We start from the raw sequence: 23509 nt of genomic DNA, 5'->3' as shown, positions 1-23509 counted from the left end.
ATGCAGTCTCGGCTCACTGCAACCCTGCCTCCTAAGTTCAAGTGATTCTCCTGCCTCAGCCTCCCAAATAGCTGGGATTACAGGCACCTGCCACCATGCTTGGCTAATTTTTTGTATTTTTAGTAGAAACAGGGTTTTGCCATGTTGGCCAGGCTGGTTTTGAACTCCTCACCTCAAGTGATCCACCCCCCCTCAGTCTCCCAAAGTGCTAGGATTACAGGTGTGAGCCACCACGCCTGGCCCTGATTTTATTATTTTTTAAATTTTTTAAAATTACTTTCTTTTTGAGATGGAGTCTCACTCTGCAGCTCAGGCTGCAGTGCAGTGGCATGATCTCAGCTCAATGCAATCACTGCCTCCAGTTCAAGTGATTCTCCTGCCTCAACCTCCTGAGTAGCTGGGATTATAGGCGTGTGCCACCACGCCTAGCTAATTTTTGTATTTTTGGTAGAGAAAATACAAAATGTTGGCAAAGCTGGTCCAGAACTCCTAACCTCAAGTGATCCGCCTGCATCACCTCCCAAAGTTCTGGGATTATAGGCTTGAGCCAATGCACCTGGCCTTTATTTTTGAGAGAAACAAAAAACAACAGCTAGCAAACTTGGTTCTCTTTGCTACTTTAAAAGAAGAAAAGGAAAGTACATTTCACATTTTATCTAAATTATATTGTACTTTTGGAAAATTTCTTGAATAAACCTATTTCACAATACCATATGTAGGCAATTTCTATTTGATAACATTAGGCAGTTGTATTGCCTGCTTAAATCTCCTATTTATTAAGTGAAATTACTCAGTTTGAAGATGCTAATACAGACTAGGAAGAAAGTAATATATATTGAATGAATGAATGAATAGTTGAAAGAAGGGATGATTGATTTCAATAGGAAGTACCATGTTAAAGAAAAACAGTTGATTAGAAATATTTTTGGCTCCCCAAACCAAGTTCTTTGTTTGACTACATGAATAATATTCTCTATGTTGATGCCAATTATTTTCAAAATGCATATTTTAAACTTATATAATATACTGTAGTTGCAAAGTTCTTTTATATCATTGAATTCCTGTGTCAACTTAATTTTCACCATAACTGGAAAAAGGTGGTTACGTTTTAAAAAATGATGCTCTTTAATTTTCTCAATGAACTGCCATGAAATTTTTGCATCCTGCATTGCAGATGTTGTTCAAGGAAACTGTCTTAGTGTTGTTGGTCATATGCTCTGTTTAGGTAAGGATGGCAGTGACATATTTCTTCTTTGTGTTTAGTATTTTGAAAACCTAGCAACTAATGACTGCTGTGCTTCTATTTTTAAAACAGTCTTCATTTATTAAGATGAAAGTCTTTTCGTCATATCATTTTGCTTATCATTTTCCCTAAGGAATATTTTTATAGATTCTGTTTTGGTATTTGACATTTAGATGACATTGGACCTTTTTAAAAAGTCTCTTAAAATTCATGATAAGGACAGCTAAAGAGAAATAATTTTATTTAACCTGCCATGAAGTCAAATGACATTTAAAATTATATGATGTATTATTATAGGATGTTGGATATTTTCCCTAAATAAGCTTTGGCTTCTTGTGACTGTCTAAAGTATCCTGTTTTTACCATATTGGCTATGTTTGAGGTTTACCTAATCATGAGTTACATTGTACCTAGAAATATGTAAAAATGAGCTTTGCACGGGTTCCCTTTTGCATAGGTTCCCTTGCAGTTTGGATGTGATCATTTGGGATTTTACACTTGAGTAAGCTACCAGTCTCTCCTGTGAACAGACACAGCTAGAGCTATGTTTCTAAATCTGTCACATCAAAAAGCTAAATTATATTTCAAAACTCTGACCACATCTCAAACCAGTTATACAGTGGGAACCAGACACATGTTTTTTTCCTTCTTTAACCTTATCACCCTTTTACTTGCTGTATCTCTTTAGAAGTGAGATGTTTTATAAATAATACTTAAAAGCCAGTTTATTTCACCTTGTACATGCCCTTTCCCATAGCTTTTAATGTGAACTAAAAAAATGTGAAGTTAATAGATAATCTTGTCAGAGACCCTGGACTCATTCATTAAAACTGCCATCTTGATTAATGACTAGTTGGTGTTAAGTAAGTTAAAATTCTGTGCCAAATCCCCAGCTAAGAGAGTTGCAGGTTTACAGAGGATTGGTAATGTTACATTTAGTAAATTGTCCTTAATAATATTTAAATTTTGCTTACATCTCTCTTCTGTTAATGATTTTTTTAATAGAATAGTCAGGAAGGAACATCGACTGAAGGAATTTATGTTTCAAAAATTTTAGAAAATGGACCTGCTGACAGAGCAGATGGCCTGGAAATTCATGACAAAATCATTGAGGTAAGACAATGATAAAACATGTATATGATCCTTGCAAGAAAGATTTGGATATTTTAAGTTTCCAAACTTACCGCTTTACTTTGGTGTGGTGCTTATTAGAATATACATTCGTAGTAGCAGTAAAGGCATTATCGTTCTTACTTTCTTACAAAAAATGTAAAAGTCACTGGGAGAGATAGTTCATACCTATAATCCCAGCACTTTTGGTGGCTGAGGCAGGAGGACCACTTGAGCTCAGGAGTTCGAGACCTGACTGGGCAACACAGTGAGACCTCATCTCTACCAAAACACAAAACAAAAAAATTAGCTGGGCTTGGTGGCACATACCTATAGTCCCAGCTACTCAGGAGGCTGAGGTGGGCGGATCACTCGATGTTAAACCCAAGAGGTCAAGGCTGTGGTGAGCTGTGTGTAGGCCACTGCTCTCTAGCCTAGGCAACAGAGCAAGACACTGCCTCGAAAAAGATGTAAAACTCTATTATGATTCTATGTAATTTATTAGATATTGTGATGAAAGAATACAATACCTGAAGTTTCCAAATGTGTTAATGAATACCTCTGTTTTAATAACTTGTGTTTTCCATGAACTATGATGTCACTTGCTTGATTATTAAAGGATTAATTATTATGACATTTCAAAAAAGGATGATAAATCTCTGTTGAGGAACATTTCTAATGAGGAACTAAGACTATATTTTAAATTTGTAATTAATATTTTATATATAGAGTTTGGAAGAAATTATACAATACCTGTAATATTTCTTAGTGTAATATGGCTACCTTGTTCATGTCATTATCTTTTATATGAAAGAAAAAGGGAAATACCTTTTTTTCTCTTTGCTGTGAAAATCTGGTGAGAACTCTTTGTATGTTGTAACTGTATTGTTGTATTCGGGGGTGATAAAGTGAGCACCTATATGCTAGTAAAATTGGGTTACGATAATGAAATTTTATGTCCCTGCCATCTGCCATCTCTGTCCTTTTGACATTTTATTAACTGGTTAAGACAATATTAGTTGCTGTTACCAAAAATGGTTAAGTTACTTTTATCAGTGAGTATTTCTAATGTATTAGTAAAGGTATAAATAGGAATTTGGAAGGTTTACTTGACTCCACTATTCTTTTTAAAAATTCTGTTCATTCTAGGCTATATAATCACTAGTGCTATCTTTCTGAATATTTATATAAACTATCATGATGGAGGCAGATTTTCTGTATTAAATTTTGAAAAAAGTTTTAGATTTTCATTAATCATCTGTGCACTAAACAAAGTTGAATTTTTACTGAATTGACATAGAATAAGGGTGAAGAATATAGAACAGCCAATAGTTTTCTGTTCTGGGAAAAAAAAACACAACATTTACAAATTAGCTGACTAGACAATTTAGAAAAAAAAGAAGAGTTGTCTTTTGCCAAACAAACAAACAAACAACAACAAAAAAACCTATGATTTATATCTAAAGAGGTCTCTTGTATCAAGATTTTATTCTTCCAGTTTTGTTGCCAAGGAAGTGCAGATCTACTTGTGCTGTTGCTATCCAGTTCGTCTTGACAATTTGTCTAGTGGAAACATTCACATACTGTAGCTTCTAAAGTTAGAATGTGTGCAGTATGATCTAAAGGGCAACATAATTTAAACAGAAGATTGTCCTTATTACTTTCTACATTATCTCAAAAACATATTAAGTTGTCCAGTTACCAGTGGAAAGTAAAGTCTTACATTTGATATTATTAGAAGAACTGACAGAACTGAATACATATATTTTTACACACACACAAACACACAGACAAAACAGAAATAGGTGTTGGCAATTTAAAAAATAACTTATGCTAGCTAGGTGACAATATTATGTATGCTTCATTAATGTTACATTAAAAGAGAAAAAAAATTTTTTTATGTTGTCATACAACAATTTGGTTACAAACCTAATGGTTTTTTAAAAAGGTAATTTTATAAAACTATGGTTGAAAAAATCAAGTGCATCTAGACACCTATATAGTACTGTTACTAACATGTCAAATTAATCTTCTTTAAACCCTGTATGATAAAAAGCAAAGAGATCAACCATAGAAATTCATATGAAATTTAACTAGCTGCGGTATTATTATTCACTTTGATTTGCATATATTAGCAGTTAATGACTAGAGCTTGAAATTTGTCTCAATGATACAGATTTTTCAACGTGTCTTTTATACCAGGGTACACTGATTTTATGTATACCATGCTATAGTTCTAGGCTGGATCAATGTGACCACATTTGCAGTTAAGAAATGGATTAGATGATGTGCATATTTCTAGAATGTTGTGTGTTAAATAGCATGAAATATTTTAGAAAGAAGATTATTAGAAATAAATCGCTCTTGCTTAGTTGTTCAGTGATGCTGTCAGCTTTTTGAGTGAATAGATATTTGTGCGACTTTCATATCTAGTTAAACAAATAGTGTGTTTTTTCTTGTGCATATATGTGTGTTGTAAAAGAACCCTGTGTAATCATTAAAGTTAGAAATATTTGATGCTTACCAGTTATTTTAGTTTCTCTGTCATTATGGTATCAGTCAACTTTAAGCAGTTTTTAGCTAATGGAAAATTGAGAAGAAATCTATCAGTTTAAAATGTGCAGATGCATATTTTAAAACAGATTTTTAAAGTAAAGATAATAATTTCTTTTCTGTTTTGTGATCAATGATTTGTTCAGTGAACAAATTTAATAGATCAATTTTTGAATTTCAAATGGTCATGCTGATTTAAACCTGGTGCAACAAAAAAGTTTGTTAACAGTGTAAAGAGTACAAACTAGTTCATATATTATAAAATTATCCATATGACTTATGCACAATCTGACACATTACTAAATGCTTTGAATTTACTGATATATAACTGAAATAAAAAATAAAAACAATAAGAGATTCTATGGTTTATATATAGTCAAGATATGCTCAAAAATATTTTGTATAGCTAATTGCTTGATGCACACATACAAGTTGATGAATTGTTTTTAAAAAACAACAAAATTTCCCAAAGTTATTCACGTAAATGAGGAAGTAGATAAGTTAAAGGTTCTGTTCTGTTGATAGTTAAAAAGATTTTATAAACTGTAATAAATATATTAGTTATAATAGTTTGGTACAGTTCAACAAAGGCTAGTTAAGTATTATTTTTTAATATTCTGCATTCTATTGATAAAATTCAAGAATAATAAAAGAATAAAAATCACTGTCATTAGGTAAATCTATGTCATGTGTTTCACATAATATAAGGCAAGTTAATTTTTGGAGTCGGTCTCCACAAGCATATGTTAACCAGTTTCTAGCTATTTCCACATTCATATTTGTTAAACTATTTATGTTTGTAAATTTAAAAAAATCAGTTGTGACATTTGAGTTACACTAGTTGTCAAAATATCACTGGAGACTGAAAAGGCAGAAGATACTGTTGAAGGCGTTTTGAAACATCACAGAAATTCACATAGGCCAAGAATTCACCACAGTATACAGCGAATAAAAGCATGCTGTTTTTCATTCTTTCAAGAACCAAAGGAATCACAGAAAATCCCTGATCCTATTGAAGAGTTGGGCACAATTCTGGAAGAACGCATGACCATTAATGTAGTTCTCATGATGTTAGGATGCCTAAGTGGTATGTGGGAGGGAGTTGAGAAACAAAGTTCACTGTTGCTTTTAGCATCGATTCCTCTATTCTTTCTTTCTTTCTTCTTCTTTTTTTTTTTTTTTTTTTTTTTTTTTTTTTTTTTTTTTTTTTTTGGAGACAAGATCTTGCTCTGTCACCTAGGCTGGAATGCAGTGGCATGATCATAGCTTACTGCAGCTTCTACCTCTGGGACTCAAGGGGTCCTCCAGCCTAAGCCTCCCAAGTACCTGGGACTACAGGTGCACCCCACCACACCCAGATAATTTTTTTAAAAATTTTCTGTAGAAAAAATTTTGCCTAGGCTAGTCTTGAACACCTGGGCTCAAACGACCTGTCCACCTTGACCTCCTGAAATGCTGGGATTACAGGCGTGAGCCATAGTGCCCAGTCTCCTCTCCTATTTTTATGATGCTGATAACAGGCAATGCAACCGTAACTCCAACTCCAGAGTGGGAAAGGGTGGATAATCACTCATGGCTCTTTGTTTACACTTTCTTCTCCCAGCACTCCACTAACCCCTGCAGCTCCAGGCCAATGCTGTTTGACAGGGAAGTGATGGAGGCACAGTGCTTCTCTCAACTTCTGGAGATCAGAGTGGGGCTGAAGGTCTGTGGAATCTTTGAGATGAATAGCTCAGAGCACAGAGCAGAGGATTAATTTTTAGTGCATATATTAAAATATTTTTATTCTATTTTTTACCTTGAAATTCATAATGCAATACAGCATAAAAGGCATTTTCCTTTTCTTTAGAAATAGTTCCCACATTGAAGTGTCAGTGTAGCACTTTCCATTAAGTGCTAAGTTTATTACCAGAAGAAAGAGTTTCACAAATCAGAAACTTTTTAACTATCGCCAGACTGCCAAGTACACTTTCTTTTATTTCTGTAATGTTATACCTCTGCATTCTCTGTGGTCACTGTCTGTACTGCTAAAATGAAAATCTTTGGTAGTTGTCTTGTTTATTTAGCTAACACTCTGCATAGTCAGATTGTAGCTGTTAAAGCAGGAAAATTAATTGCAGCTCAGAGCTAAACATTTAGGAATGTTATTGAATCAGATCTGCACGGTGCTACCTCTGTATATACCTAATGAAACACTATACCTTACTATCTCACAAAGCAATGGTGCTAATTTGTTGATGCATAAGAAGCATTTACGAGTTTTTATAGGTCACCTGTAAATCTGCTGGGCAGTTAGCTTTTTGACAAATTTATGTCTAATTCAAACAGCTAAATATCACTAATCATAGAGAAATGCAAATTAAAATCACAATGAGATACCGTCTTACATCAGTCAGAAAATGGTTATTAATAAAAAGTCAAAAAACAATGGATGTTGGTGAAAATGCAGAGAAAAGAGAACACTTATACACTATTGGTTGGAATGGAAATTAGTGCAACTTCTATGGAAAACACTATGGAGATTTCCCAAAGGACTAAAAATAAAACTACCATTTGATTTAGCACTCACACTACTGGGTGTCTACCCAAAGGAACAAAATCATTATAGAAAAAGACACCTGCGGTTGTATGTTTATTGCAGCACCATTCGCAATAGCAAAGTCATGGAATCAACCTACATGTCCATCAGTGGATGACTGGATAAAGAAAACATGGTGTGTATATATACACCATAGAATACTGTGCCACCATAAAAAAAATGATATTGTGTGTTTTGCAGCAACACAGATGGAACCAGAGTCCATTACCTTAGATGAAATCACTCAGACACTGAAAGTCAAATACCACATATTCTCATTTATGAGTGGGAGTCAAACAGTGTGTACACATGGACATAGAGAGTGGAATAATAGACATTGAAGATGTGGAAGGGTGGGAGGAGGGAAGTGGATTGAGGGCTGATAATTACTTAGTGGGTACAATGCATCTTATTCAGGTGACAGGTACCTAAAAGCCCAGACTTCACCATGATGCAATATATCCATGTAAAAAAACCTGCATTTGTACCCCCTAAACCTATAAAAATAACAAATACATTTTTAAAAGAGTGTAAATGGGCATTACCACCTTGCCTTAATGAAGTGACACTGTAGATTTATTCAGTGTCCCTGTCCTCCTAGAAGTCAGTTTAATTCATGACTACAAATCATTACATTGGGTAGGGAAACAGTAGAATCTGTGGATGGAGGCAGCCTCATAGTTTCAGGAAAGGATGCAGGCGTTAAACTGGATTTTGGCCCTGAATTTGTGTCACATTATCACTCAAAGGTTTTTCAACTTTTCCATTTCTCAGTTTCTCTCCTGTAAGTATAAGTGTCATCATAGACAGTCCCTCAGATTTTCCAACTAGGTGGTCATCATGATTTTGCCACACCACTGAGTTTTTAGTATTAATAAACATAGTTTTATGTTAGCCTACAAAAAAAAAGACTGGAAAGATCCTTATACTATTGAGTGTGTTAAGCACTGTCTATCCATTTTAAACTTCTAAGACTTGAACTTTTGTTTGACTTGTTAGTGCTAAACTCCTGAGAAGGGAAACAGGGCCACCTCTTTTTACTGTGCAGCTTGCACATGGCACAGCTGGATTTGGTGTCCCTCTCTGAAGATCTCAATGTGGTTCCTATTCTCGTCATCATTCTGTGCTATGGAAATCTCATCAGAACACCTGTAACATTATTTTGATTCATTTTAAATTGTGATCCAAAGTTGCTTTTAGGTAAAATTCCAAATTGGGGCCTTAATGTACTGGTTTTTGCCCTTTTCTTCCTTTCAATCATCCTGAGCACCTGGCACCTCCTTTCTCTCTTTCTTACTCCCCCGCAACATTTATTGTCAGGAAAGAAGGTCCTTACATTCACTTGCACCATTTGAACCATATACGTTTGTTCCATCATAGTATCCAAACTTTAACTAGAGATGATGCCTTAATGACACCTAAGCTTTTATCATTTTCACCTGGGCCTGCACTGTAGCTTCTAGACGAAGCTTTCCTTCCTTCCAGCCTCTGCTATCTATAACTCTACTTGTTTTCTACCCTCAGCAAAACTTGTCATTGTTTTGCTCCTTTGCTTAGGGGCCTTTATTGGCATTATATTTTCAATAGGTTAAATCCAGGTTTTATTCGTGAAGCAAAAATAGCCCTTTGAAACCCTTACTTTCTTTCTTTTAACACAACCTCTACTGTCGTCTCATGAAACTCCTCCCTTTTCCTATCAACAGGCCTCTCTACTTTTATTTGTTGTTTTCTGTCTAACTGGTATTCTGTGCCACGGCCTTCTGTAACTGACAAACTCCTTTGCATCCTCAAAAATCCTCTACTTCTGGAAGCCCTTTGCAATCCACTAAGCAATACTATCTTTTCTTCTCCGTTATCAATAGATCTTTATACCTCTCACTTTCATAGCATTTTCATGTATTATGGTATATATTTATTCTTTGATGTTCTTTTCCCCCAACAAATGTATGGGTTTCTTAGAAGTGGTTTTAGTATTTTATTGAACCTACTATCTTCACCATCTCTTTTGCTCTCAGCATTGTGCCTGGGAAACTTCAGACATTCTGTGAATTTTCTTTGAATGATGGACTAAATGAATGGATGAATCTCAAGGTCAAGGTTTTAGGCATTATGGTATGGATCCAAGAGTTTTTCAACATCCCTGACATTTTTCCAGGTGGGCAGTCCCCAAAGGCTCTCCTGTAACATTTGATTCCTTCTCACCATATATTTATTACTAGATCAATCAGAAGTTGAAAGATTATTGTTTCTTAAGTTGTGAGATCTTGAAAATCTAGCCACAATGGATCAAAGCAATTGTATATTTCTAGACTATTTCTTACAGTCTATAAATCAAGAAAGAACCCAAGTCTACAAGGCAATGTTTTAAATTCTGTTCATGTAAATGCTTGAATTGGATCTGAAGACATGTGTGCTCACCTTCACCCTCCTGCAGAATGTTAGTTATTGAACTTGAACAACTCTGTTAAAGCTGCCTGAATTTACATGCTTGTCTGCAAAGCAGATGTGCAGAGAATGGCACTGGACCAAATATGAAATTGAACAAAAACATGATTGACTGCAGAGGAACTAAAAAGATGAAAGATATTTTCAATGTTTCCAAGCCTTGTAAATGGTCTGGTGAAAAGACCAAAAGAGCTGGAAGCTTCCTAGAGCACTGGGGATGGCACAGGAGCCTCTTTGAAGTCCTCTTGGGGAGAGCTGCTTGGAGTAATTACCAGTAGCCCCAGCTGTGAGGCATTCTGAAGAAGCTTAAGGCACAGCTCACTGAGCTTGATGCTGGGAACTTTTTAAGGCAAGTTTAGGAAGATTGTGCTTTCATAAGTACATGCTGTTGTATTCCTAGTAGATTTTAGTGTTTCTACAAAGAGATAGGAATAGAAACTTTCCCAGTCTTTTCTAAAAATCATTGTTCTTCCCAATGTCTTGAGAAAGTGTCACAAAGGAGAGAAAGGCGACTGACATGGATTGGGTGGATTTGGTGCCTGATCCTCTTAAGCTTATGAATTATTACAGCCACATCACAGTCCCATGGCTTTATAGACAGTACTTTTAATCAGCTTTGCTCTTCTTTCTTAAGAAGATAACAGTGTTCTTAAAAAGAATGTATCACTTCTTTTACAATCAGCAACTCAGAGGTGATTCATTGTTATCTTCATATCAAAAACACCCCAAAGAATAGACATTATTCATTATGTGGTTTTGAACATTTTAAACAATTTTGTATTGCTGTAAAAGTAGAGCAATAAATCTTCAACTTATAAGATTAGATGAGCAACTGACTATTCTGCTTAAAGAAATAAATATTTTCCATAGTTTAGTGTATGATGCAATGTAGTATAGAATACCTAACAAAATATATAATATTAAATGAAAATATTGTTATTTTTTGTAAAATTAGGTGATTTGATGTTTTATTTGCATAATGTATTACACTGAAGCTAAGGGAAACAATAGATTTACTCTATGAAATTATATTTCAGAAAAAAATAGTTAACAAACATTTGTTAGTTATAGAAAAGGTAGTTTTCACAGTGAAATTTGCTACAAACATGACTCATGAAGTACATAAACACATGTTTAAATGATAATAGGTTTTTGTTGCTGAAGGTTGAAAAAAAGCCTGTTATTGATTGGAAGTACCTTAAAGAGCTTATAATCAAGATGGGAAGATAGCAGTAATTAAACATGCAACAACAAAACAAAACAACAACAACAAAAGGAACACAGAATGAGTGATTGGTATAGAATCACTACCAAGAAGACGTCTTTGGTATTCTGGTAGCCTAAGAGCTTTAAGCTTTAAGGGGGAATGGTACTTGAAAGGACTCTTACAGGAAATGTCAGAGAGGGATTAGGAGGTGAGAGAGGGTAGAACAAGAGCTTTCCATATTTAGGAAGAATGCCATGAGTCAAAGACAAAGTAGGACTTTTATGTCTTGCTTGGCAGCCATTTGGTCGATTAACCTGAAAAAAAATTACAGCTAATACTTATTGGTTATTATATGTCAAGCATTCTTTAGGCTTTTTTACAGGTATTCATTCATTTTATCTCCACAGAACTCCATGAGGTTGGTACTGTAGGTATTAATGGTGTCCCATTTTGCAGATGAGAAGACTGAGGCACAGAGAGATCAAGTAATTTGCCAAGGCCATAGAGTAAGAGCTCCTGTATCTGTGCCCTCAACCATTGCTTAATACTACCTATTACTAAGAATTACATAAGTGATTCATGGTAGGTAATCTATGAAAAGTTCATTGAAGCCAGACTTTGAAGAAATTAGGGGAAGGCCTTGCATGCTTGGCTAAGGAGTTTGCATTTTATGGTATAGGCAACAAGGAGTCAGTGATAAGGTTTGAGCAGGGGAATGACACGAGCAAAGCAATGATTGAAAGATTAAATTCCAAGGTAAATTTCACTGGGGCATATAAATAACTTGAAAAGTGAAAGAACTTGAGATGGGATGCTAATGGTTGGGTATCACAGTTGTCCTTATATGAGGTAGTAAGGGCTTGTAGCAAATAAATACAATAGAAAAGTACCAGAAGGTACTGACAGCCTAGTTATCTTATTCACTACACTTATCTTGAACATTTTCCCTTGTCTTCACTTTCCAACAGTATACTTATTATCGTATATCAATAATGTAGTCCACTACAACAGAGGTCATATATCCTTTCTTTTAGTCTCTTCATTGCAGACGGTGTCATGGTGTTTAGTACAAATAGACTATGGAAATATATCCCCTATGTCTATTAGGAAGTCATTTGATGGTATTAGTTCAAAGAGGTCCTCTAAAAAGTCTTGAGAGAAAGGAAGAGAGACAAAAGTCTTGATGGGTTACCCTTTGGACAGGAGAGTTCCTTAAGAAGAACTAGGGTGTTCAAGCATTGTTTCCTACTGCAGGCTTTTTAGAAAAGATCCTGCAGTAATAAGATGGGTGTTGGAAGTACTAGGCCAGTTGGAGCCTGTATTAGTCCATTCTCACACTGCTATGAAGAACTGCCCTAGACTGGGTAATTTAGAAAGGAAAGAGGTTTAATTGACTCAAAGTTCTGTGTGGCTGGGGAGGCCTCAGGAAACTTACAATGATAACCAAAGGTAAAAGGGAAGCAAGGTACCTTCTTCACAAGGCAGCAGGAGGGAGAATAAATGCAGAAGGAAATGCCAAACACTTATAAAACCATCAAATCTTGTGAGAACTCATTATCAGGAGAACAGCATGGGGGAACCACCCCAGTGATTCAGTTACCTTCACCCGGTCTCTCCCTTGACATGTGGGGATTATGGGGATTACAATTCAGAATGAGATTTTGGGTGGGGACACAGCCAAAACATATCAGAGCCTGTTCACCTTTTAAACTTGATTTGATATATTTAGAAGTACTATTGACACTGGAGCTTTTGTTCAGACAAAATTTTCTCTCAATCAAATATGTCATCTTCCCTCTCCTAGAATATAGCAATGTACTTCATATGGTTTCTTACCCACCATTTCTGTGCTCTGTCAAATCTGTCTCTACGCCAGTGCTACTTGAACTATTTGTGGTAAAAGACATTTAATTATTTTATTTTATTTTTGTGAATCGTACACTATAAGATAAAAATGTATTACTAGAAGAAAATGAAATAAAATGAGACAAAATACTACCAGGCCCATTTTTATTATGTATTTATTATTATTAGGTTCATCAGACATACGTGTGTCCTACCAAGTTAACATAAATGATTCTAAGTTCTTGTACTCTGATTCTGTACTTATCCTATCATAGATTAGTAAGAAACTGTTCGTGACCTAGCACTGGTCTTTGGTCCTTAGTCCACTCTAAGTAACAATGCCTCTCACAGCATCCAGAGAGATCATTTATGAATGCAAATTACATCTCATGATCCTTCTATCTATAATTCCTGAAAACCTTCCCTGCGCATGGGATAAAATGCAAGGTTCTTAAGCTATTCAATGAGGTCCTGCCTCCTCTGGCACTCCTCTATAAATCCAGCTCCTTTGTCCACCCTCCTCTTAGCTCACGTTGTTCAAGCTGCGTTGACTTTCTCTTTCAGTTCCAGAATGCGCTCAGCACTTTCCCGTCTCAAGGATTTCTCACTGGAAGTCTCTTTCCCCTCCTTTAACCTCATTAACTTCTACTCATAGCCTCATTCCTTCTACTCAGCTCAAATATCACTGTTGCAGACAAGCCTTCTCTGACTTTCATGTTTAAACTCTAATCCCACGTGATGCTCTTTCATATTGCCTTCTCCTGGCAATATCACAATTAGAAATTACCTGTTTCTTTTTAGGTAAATGTTTACAGAAGAGTCACAGATCATAAGTGTCTAGTGCAACCAAAGATCAGAAAGTGAACTTATGCACGAGGCCAGCACCCAGATCAAGAAACAGAGCATAGCAGGCATTCCCAAAACCTTCCCTTCTTCCCCTGTTCTTTCATTACCTTCTTCTACATTTTGCCTATTTTTGACTTTTATATAAATAGAATCACACAATAGCTATTCTTTACAGTTCAACTTCTTTTATTCAACACAGTGTTTGTGATGTCCACTCCCATTGCTGCCTGTAATTGTTCATTCTTATAGGTGTGTAGCATTGTAGCATTTCACTGTATGACTATACCACAACTTAATTATCAATTTTACCTTCAATGGAATTGTCATTTCTAGGCTATTACAACAGCAGTGCTCTGAACATTCTTGTTTTGTGGACGCAGGCATGCATTTATGATACACACACACAAACACATTTACGGGTATATTTGCAGGGTCAGAGGACATATAAATGTTCAGCATTAGTCATTTCTTCCAAACAGATGTTTCAAATGGTTGTAGCAATTTAGATTCTCATCAGCAGTGTCTTAGAGTTTCCTTTAGTCCACATACTTGCAAAGGCTTGGTATTGTGTGTGTTTTTAAATTTCATCCATCTGGTGAAATGGTGTATGCAGATGACTCTGGCATTTCCTTGATGTCTAATGAAGTTAAATAAATCTTTGGATGTGTATTGGTCATTTCAGTCTCCTGTTTTATTAAGTACCATGATGAGCTTAGAAATCCTGCCTTTTGCTGTGCCTTCAACACCCAGTGGCACTCAGCAGGCACTCAGCTATTTAATGTATACATTAGTACTACTAACTACAAGGATAAAGCAAATCTAGCCCTGCTATTAAAACTCTGTGCCTGATATATATGAGGTGTGCAATAAACATGTACTAAATGCATAAATAAAAGTGTTCTAAGTTTCTTTTAAATACACATCTATCACAAAGCAATTAAATACTTCCTATCTTACCTGGTTTTCTCTCAGAGAAAGAGAAGTAATTCTGTGTTTCTTTTGACATCGCATTTGATCATCTTGGCAAGCTCAATTTTTAATGTTATTCTTTTTGAAGGACCAGTCTTACACTGTCTATTTCGCTTCAAAATTCTTTGTTATAGTGTCACAAAGATTAATATGATCCCTAAACTAATACTTTCGGCCTAGATACACTGTGTTACAAATCCTTTCACTTTTTCTGAATGTGTAGGTGTTATTTTTTAAGAGACATAATTCTTTTCAACAGATAAAGATGATCAAAGAAGAAAATTTCTTTGTTTTTCTTCTTATCTGAACTTTCACTTAGAGGACATTTCTTTTTGTAACACAGAACTTCGTAATGCACATCTTTTCTTAGACAGGTATACTTTCTTTTTTGGATCCAAATTAAAATTCGGTAATGTTACATTCTACTGATTCAGAATTAAGTCATTGAGGCATACTTAGTTAACCCTAAGATAAAGTTAGATTCCCAGACATACAGCTGGCAAGATAGAATTTTAGAGCTGAAAAAATAATTTTAGAGCTGAAAAAATTGGTTGACTCAAAATTATCTAATAAACAATTGAAAAATAATTTTCATGCAATTTTCATATAAAAATGTTATATTTTACACATTATGCATTTAATATTATTCTAGGCATATTTTATATAATTAAATATTTTATAATGTGAGATCATGAACTGCTATATAAATTGTCTCACTATATAGTTCATAAATATATGTCTCATTCAGGGAGTACTCATAAAATATACCTCAACACATAATATAAATTATATGCCAAATGGCTGTTATATTCAATCAGAATAGTAAGGACGATGACGGCTATAAAATAGTTAACATGTATAAACTCCTTATTGTGTGCCAAACACTGTGCAAACAGCTCTATGTAATAAACACCTTGGTGCAATTAAAGGATTCCAGTGAATAACAATAACAAACTTAAATTTTGATATGGTCAATTTCATCAGAATAAACTTCACTATGTCTGAAGAGGAAATATGGCTGGTTAATATGAAGGAATAGTAAACACGCTGTAACATGTAGGGGAGACCTATGGAGTTGATGGCTCCAACTCTTCTTTAAGCCAGTTAGTGAAATTCAAGTGAACTAGCCATGTTTACAGTTTACAAAAAAAAAAAAAAAAAAAAAATCAATGAAATATAGTGATCATTATGTATTTTCTTGTGGCACTTGGAGTTTGTGATAGCTTTCATTATTCAAAGATCCCGAAACATTTTGCGGAGCAGAGTTACAGATAGTTAGTCATCCTTAGCTCTGAACGTCCTTTTGTGTGTTTTAAACTTTGTAAACATTAATCTGTTGTCCACTATTGCTTCTATTCCCAGGATTCAACTGTTAAATCCCAGAGATCATAATCTATTGGAAATATCTGACCTGCCAAAATAGAAGTCTTTAAGTGTAAGCTTTACGATTAAGACTTGACTATTTGGTTCAAGGGAAATATTTAAATCCAATTCTAGGAATAATTTGAAGAGATTTTGCTGCTCTGAGAGTGATTCCCAAAGTTTAATATTTCAGGTGGTTTTCTATATGAAATGTTTTCACTAAAGAAACCTTTATCTTCATGTGTATTGTCTCCATTTCTTTGCTTCTAAGAGGTTTTTCAGTAATATCTGCATCAGTTTAGGGATTTAGCTTTTAATCTTTGTCAATTATTTAACCAGTAGCAGCTGAAGAAACCTGACCTTTTAGAATGATCACAACCCAATGCATTCGCTTATCATCTCTACCATATTCAGATTGATTCCTTACATGGAAGTGTTTTTTAATATCAAAATCAAGGAAGAATTTTTTTGTTGTTTAATAAAAGCTTGAACCTCTAATCTGTAGGAAGCATGCTATATAGTACTTTCTCTTTCTTAAAAATAACTCAATAGTAAGAAGCCTGTTGTTTATTCTCTGGGGAGAGGCATTATTCAGAAAAGAAAGTGAAGATGTTTACGAACATTTTTTTTTCTTGTTTTTTGTATTTTTTTCTTTTCTTTCCTTTTTTGTTTTTTTTTTGTTTTGTTTTGTTTTGTTTTTTAAAAAAATATTGTGGGTGGGAAAAAAGATTTTCCAGAAGTTTTACACGTAAAAGATAATGAATTTTCACCTTGTTCATGCTGTAGGAATTTGAGATTGTGAAGGATAAGTTACAAGAAGTTGAGAAAGTGCTTGAACATGGTGAATTTCTCTCACTGTGTGTATTTGTGTGTGTGTGTGTGTGTGTACATGCATGTGTGTTTTCTCCTTCTCTGCCCTGTTTGAAAGTAATGCATCAACACTTTGCAAGAAAATTTTTTTTTTTTTTTTTTTTTTGGAAACAGCTGCGTGGATACTACAGGAGTGGCTAAGTTAATGCATCATAAGAAGCAGTGGTTTATTTTGAATGGAAATGAGTTTTATTTGTTTATTTTTTTATTATACTTTAAGTTCTAGGGTACATGTGCACAACGTGCAGGTTAGTTACATATGTATACATTTGCCATGTTGGTGTGCTGCACCCATTAAGTTGTCATTTACATTAGGTATATCTCCTAATTCTATCCCTCCCCCATCCCCCCTCCCTACAATAGGCCCCCATGTGTGATGTTCCCCTTCCTGTGTCCAAGTGATCTCATTGTTCAATTCCCACCTATGAGTGAGAACATGCAGTGGTTTTCTGTTCTTGCAATAGTTTGCTGAGAATGATGGTTTCCAGCTGCATCCATGTCCCTACAAAGGACACTAACTCATCCTTTTTTATGGCTGTATAGTATGTGCCACATTTTCTTAATCCAGTCTGTCACTGATGGACATTTGGGTTGATTCCAAGTCTTTGCTACTGTGAATAGTGCCACAATAAACGTATGTGTGCATGTGTCTTTGTGGCAGCATGATTTATAAACCTTTGGGTATATCCCCAGTAATGGGATGGCTGGGTCAAATAGTACTTCAAGTTCTAGATCCTAGAGGAATCGCCACACTGTTTTCCACAATCGTTGAACTAGTTTACAATCCCACCAACAGTGTAAAACTGTTCCTATTTCTCCACATCCTTTCTAGCACTTGTTGTTCCCTGACTTTTTAATCATTGCCACTCTAACTGGTATGAGATGGTATCTCATTGTGGTTTTGATTTGCATGTCGCTGATGACTAGTGATGATGAGCATTTTTTCACGTGCCTGTTGGCTATATAAATGTCTTCTTCTGAGAAGTGTCTGTTCATATCGTTGGCCCACTTTTTGATGGGGTTGTTTGTTTTTTCTTGTAAATTTGTTTGAGTTCTTTGTAGGTTCTGGATATTAGCCCTTTGCCAGATGAGTAGATTGCAAAAATTTTCTCCCTTCTGTAGGTTGCCTGTTCACTCTGATGGTAGTTTCTTTTGCTATGCAGAAGCTATTTAGTTTAATTAGATCCCATTTGCCAATTTTGGCTTTTTTTGCCATTGCTTTTGGTGTTTTAGACATGAAGTCCTTGCCCATGCCTATGTCCTGAATGCTATTACCTAGGTTTTCTTCTAGGGTTTTCATGGTTTTAGGTCTAACATTTAAGTCTTTAATTCATCTTGAATTAATTTTCATATAAGGAGTAAGGAAAGGATCCAGTTTCAGCTTTCTACTTATGGCTAGCCAATTTTCCCAGCACCATTTATTAAATAGGGAATCCTTTCCCCATTTCTTGTTTTTGTCAGGTTTGTCAAAGATCTGTAGATGTGTGGTATTATTTCTGAGGACTCTGTTCTGTTCCATTGGTCTATATCTTTGTTTTGGTACCAGTACCATGCTGTTTTGGTTACTGTAGTCTTGCAGTATAGTTTGAAGTCAGGTAGCGTGATGCCTCCAGCTTTGTTCTTTGGCTTGGGATTGTCTTGGCAATGCAGGCTCTTTTTTGGTTCCATATGAACTTTAAAGCAGTTTTTTTTCCAATTCTGTGAAGAAAGTCATTGGTAGCTTAATGGGGATGGCATTGAATCTCTAAATTACCTTGGGCAGTATGGCCATTTTCACGATATTGATTCTTCCTATCCACGAGCATAGTGTGTTCTTCCATTTGTTCGTGTCCTCTTTGATTTCACTGAGCAGTGTTTTGTAGTTCTCCTTGAAGAGGTCCTTCACATCCCTTGTAAGTTGGATTCCTAGGTATTTTATTCTCTTTGAAGCTATTGTGAATGGGAGTTCATTCATGATTTGGCTCTCTGTTTGTCTGTTACTGTTGTATAAGAATGCTTGTGATTTTTGCACATTGATTTTTTATCCTGAGACTTTGCTGAAGTTGCTTATCAGCTTAAGGAGATTGTGGGCTGAGACAATGGGGTTTTCTAAATATACAATCATGTCATCTGCAAACAGGGACAATTTGACTTCTTCTTTTCCTAACTGGATACCCTTGATTTCTTTCTCTTGCCTGATTGCCCTAGCCAGAACTTCCACCACTATGTTGAATAGGAGAGAGAGCATTCCTGTCTTGTGCCAGTTTTCAAAGGGAATGCTTCCAGGTTTTGCCCATTCAGTATGATATTGGCTGTGGGTTTGTCATAAATAGCTCTTATTATTTTGAGATACGTTCTATCAATACCAAATTTATTAAGAGTTTCTAGCATGAAGGGCTGTTGAATTTTGCCAAAGGCCATTTCCCCATCTATTGAGATAATTATGTGGTTTTTGTCTTTGGTTCTGTTTATATGCTGGATTACGTTTATTGATTTGCATATGTTGAACCAGTCTTGCTTCCCAGGGATGAAGCCCACTTGATCATGCTGGATAAGCTTTTTGATGTGCTACTGGATTCGGTTTGCCAGTATTTTATTGAGGATTTTTGCATCAATGTTCATCAGGGATATTGGTCTAAAATTCTCTTTTTTTTGTTGTGTCTCTGCCAGGCTTTGGTATCAGGATGATGTTGGCCTCATAAAATGAGTTAGGGAGGATTCCCTCTTTTACTATTGATTGGAATAGTTTCAGAAGGAATGGTACCAGCTCCTCCTTGTGCCTCTGGTAGAATTCAGCTGTGAATCCGTCTGGACCTTGACTTTTTTTGGTTGGTAGGCTATTAATTATTGCCTCAATTTCAGAGCCTGCTTTTGGCCTATTCAGGGATTCAACTTCTTCCTGGTTTAGTCTTGGGAGAGTGTATGTGTCCAGGAATTTATCAGTTTCTTCTAGGTTTTCTAGTTTATTTGCATAGAGGTGTTTATAGTATTCTCTGATGGTAGTTTGTATTTCTGTGGGGTCGATGGTGATATCCCCTTTATCATTTTTTATTGCATCTATTTGATTCTTCTCTCTTTTCTTCTTTATTAGTCTTGCTAGTGGTCTATCAATTTTGTTGATCTTTTAAAAAAAAAGCTCCTGGATTCACTGATTTTTTGGAGGTTTTGGTGTCTCTACCTCCTTCAGTTCTGCTCTGATCTTAGTTATTTCTTGCCTTCTGCTAGCTTTTGAATGTGTTTGCTCCTGCTTCTCTAGTTCTTTTAATTGTGATGTTAGGGTGTCAATTTTAGATCTTTCCTGCTTTCTCTTGTGGGCATTTAGTGCTATAAATTTCCCTCTACACACTGTTTTAAATGTGTCCCAGAGATTCTGGTATGTTGTATCTTTGTTCTCATTGGTTTCAAAGAACATCTTTATTTCTGCCTTCAGTTCGTTATTGACCCAGTAGTCATTCAGGAGCAGGTTGTTCAGTTTCCATGTAGTTATGCAGTTTTGATATTCTTAGTCCTGCGTTGCAGTTTGATTGCACTGTGGTCTGAGAGACAGTTTGTTATAATTTCTGTTCTTTTACATTTGCTGAGGAGTGCTTTACTTCCAACTATGTGGTCAATTTTGGAATAAGTGTGATGTGGTGCTGAGAAGAATGTATATTCTGTTGATTTGGGGTGGAGAGTTCTGTAGATGTCTATTAGGTTCACTTGGTGCAGACTGGAGTTCAATTCCTATATATCCTTGTTAACTTTCTGTCTCGTTGATCTGTCTAATGTTGACAGTGGGGTGTTAAAGTCTCCCATTATTATTGTATGGGAGTCTAAGTCTCTTTGTAAGTCTCTAAGGACTTGCTTTATGAATCTGGGTGCTCTTGTATTGGGTGCATATATATTTAGGATAGTTAGCTCTTCCTGTTGAATTGATCCCTTTACTATTATGTAATGGCCTTCTTTGTCTCTTTTGATCTTTGATGGTTTAAAGTCTGTTTTATCAGGGACTGGGATTCCAGCCCCTGCTTTTTTTGTTTTCCATTTGCTTGGTAGATCTTCCTCCATCCCTTTATTTTGAACCTATGTGTGTCTCTGCATATGAGATGGGTCTCCTGAATACAGCAAACTGATGGTTCTTGACTCTTTATCCAATTTGCCAGTCTGTGTCTTTTAATTGGACCATTTAGTCCACTTACATTTAAGGTTAATATTGTTATGTGTGAACTTGATCCTGCCATTATGATATTAGCTGGTTATTTTGCTCACTAGTTGATGCAGTTTCTTCCTAGCATCGATGGACTTTACATTTTGACATGTTTTTGCAATGGCTGGTACCGGTTGTTCCTTTCCATGTTTAGTGCTTCCTTCAGGATCTCTTGTAGGACAGGCCTGGTGGTGACAAAATCTCTATGCATTTGCTTGTCTGTAAAGGATTTTATTTCTCCTTCACTTATGAAACTTAGCTTGGCTGGAAAGAAATTCTGGATTGAAAATTCTTTTCTTTAAGAATGTTGAATATTGGCCCCCACTCTCTTCTGGCTTGGAGAGTTTCTGCCAAGAGATCTGCTGTTAGTCTGATGGGCTTCCCTTTGTTTGTAACCTGACCTTTCTCTCTGGCTGCCCTTAACATTTTTTCCTTCATTTCAACTTTGGTGAATCTGACAATTATGTGTCTTGGAGTTGCTCTTTTCGAGGAGTATCTTTGTGGCGTTCTCTGTATTTCCTGAATTTGAATGTTGGCCTGCCTTGTTAGGTTGGGGAAGTTCTCCTGGATAACATCCTGTAGAGTGTTTTCCAACTTGGTTTCATTTTCCCCGTCACTTTCAGCCACACCAATCAGATGTAGATTTGGTCTTTTCACATAATCCCATATTTCTTGGAGGTTTGTTCATTTCTTTTTACTCTTTTTTGTCTAAACTTCTCTTCTCACCTCATTTCATTCATTTGATCTTAAATCACTGATGATCTTTCTTCCAGTTCATCAAGTCAGTTACTGAAGCTTGTGCATTTGTCACGTAGTTCTCCTGTCATGGTTTTCATCTCTATCAGTTTGTTTATGGACTTCTCTGCATTAGTTATTCTAGTTATCCATTCTTCCATTCTTTTTTCAAGGTTTTTAGTTTCTTTGCACTGGGTACATAGTTCCTCCTTTAGGTCTGAGAAGTTTGATTGACTGAAGCCTTCTTCTCTCAACTTGTCAAAGTCATCTCCGTCCAGCTTTGTTCTGTTGCTGGCAATGAGCTGCGTTCCTTTGGAGGTGGAGATGCTCCCTGATTTTTTGAATTTCCAGCTTCTACAGTGCTTTTTCTCCATCTCTGTGGTTTTATCTGCCTTTGATCTTTGATGATGGTGACGTACTGATGCGGTTTTCCTGTGGGTGTCCTTTCTGTTTGTTAGTTTTCCTTCTTACAGTCAGGACCCTCAGCTGTATGTCTGTTGGAGTTTGCTTGAGGTCCACTCCAGACCCTGTTTGCCTGGGTATCAGCAGCGGAGGCTGCAGAAGATAGAATATTGCTGAACAGCGAGTGTTGCTGTCTGATTCTTGCTCTGGTAGCTTTGTCTCAGGGGTGTACCCAGTCGTGTGAGGTGTGAGGTGTGAGTCTGCACCTAGTGGGGGATGTCTCCCAGTTAGGCTACTCAGGGGTCAGGGACCCACTTGAGCAGGCAGTCTGTCCATTTTCAGATCTGAACCTCTGTGCTGGGAGAACCACTGCTCTCTTCAAAGCTGTCAGATAGGGGCATTTACATCTACAGAGGTTTCTGCTGATTTTTGTTTAGCTCTGCCCTGTCCCCAGAGGTAGATTCTACAGAGGCAGCAGGCCTCCTTGAGCTGTGGTGCGCTCCACCCAGTTTGAGCTTCCTGGTGGCTTTGTTTACCTACTTAAGCCTCAGCAATGATGGGCACCCCTCCCCCAATCTCACTGCCACCTTGCAATTAGATCTCAGACTGCTGTGCTAGCAATGAGGGAGGCTCCGTGGGCATGGGAACCTCTGGGCCAGGCGTGGGATATAATCTCCTGGTGTGCCGTTTGCTGAGACCCTTGGTAAAGTGCAGTGTTAGGGTGGAAGTTACCTGATTTTCCAGGTGTTGTGGGTCTCAGTTTCCCTTGGCTAGGAAAAGGAATTCCCTTCCCACTTGCACATCCCAGAGAAGGCAATGCATCACCCTCCTTCAGCTCTCGCTGGTTGGGCTGAACCCACTGACCAGCACTGACTGTGCAACACACCCCAGTGAGATGAACCTGGTACCTCAGTTGAAAATGCAGAAATCACCCATATTCTGTGTTGCTCATGCTGGGAGCTGGAGGCTGGAGCCTGGAGCTGTTCCTATTCGGCCATCTTGGGCGCCCCCCAGAAATGAGTTTTAAAATCAACAGTTACTTTGTTTAGCTTTCTAAGAGGTAATTTGGGCACAGGTGAAGACATCTGAAAATTAGGCATCATTTTCTTTATCCATAAGCACAATGTCAATGGCAAGCTTTCTACTGAAAGTGTTCAAGAAACAATATGAGTGAATAAT

The 23509-nt window shown here is 36.4% G+C and overlaps 1 protein-coding gene across 1 annotated transcript in view; it reads left to right on the top strand.

The window, feature by feature from the left end:
• PDZRN4 (PDZ domain containing ring finger 4) overlaps positions 1–23509 on the top strand; it is a 413438-nt gene that overhangs the window by 5390 nt on the left and 384539 nt on the right. Inside the window, exon 3 of the mRNA XM_030939208.1 lies at positions 2249–2356. Within this exon, the coding sequence (XP_030795068.1) occupies positions 2249–2356 (108 nt within the window). The remainder of the gene's footprint in view (positions 1–2248; positions 2357–23509) is intronic.

This window comes from Rhinopithecus roxellana, chromosome 10 (genome assembly GCF_007565055.1).
Source record: "Rhinopithecus roxellana isolate Shanxi Qingling chromosome 10, ASM756505v1, whole genome shotgun sequence".
Lineage (NCBI taxonomy): Eukaryota > Metazoa > Chordata > Mammalia > Primates > Cercopithecidae > Rhinopithecus > Rhinopithecus roxellana.
Note: the sequence above shows the minus strand (reverse complement) of the source record. Positions and strands in the feature narration are given on the sequence as shown.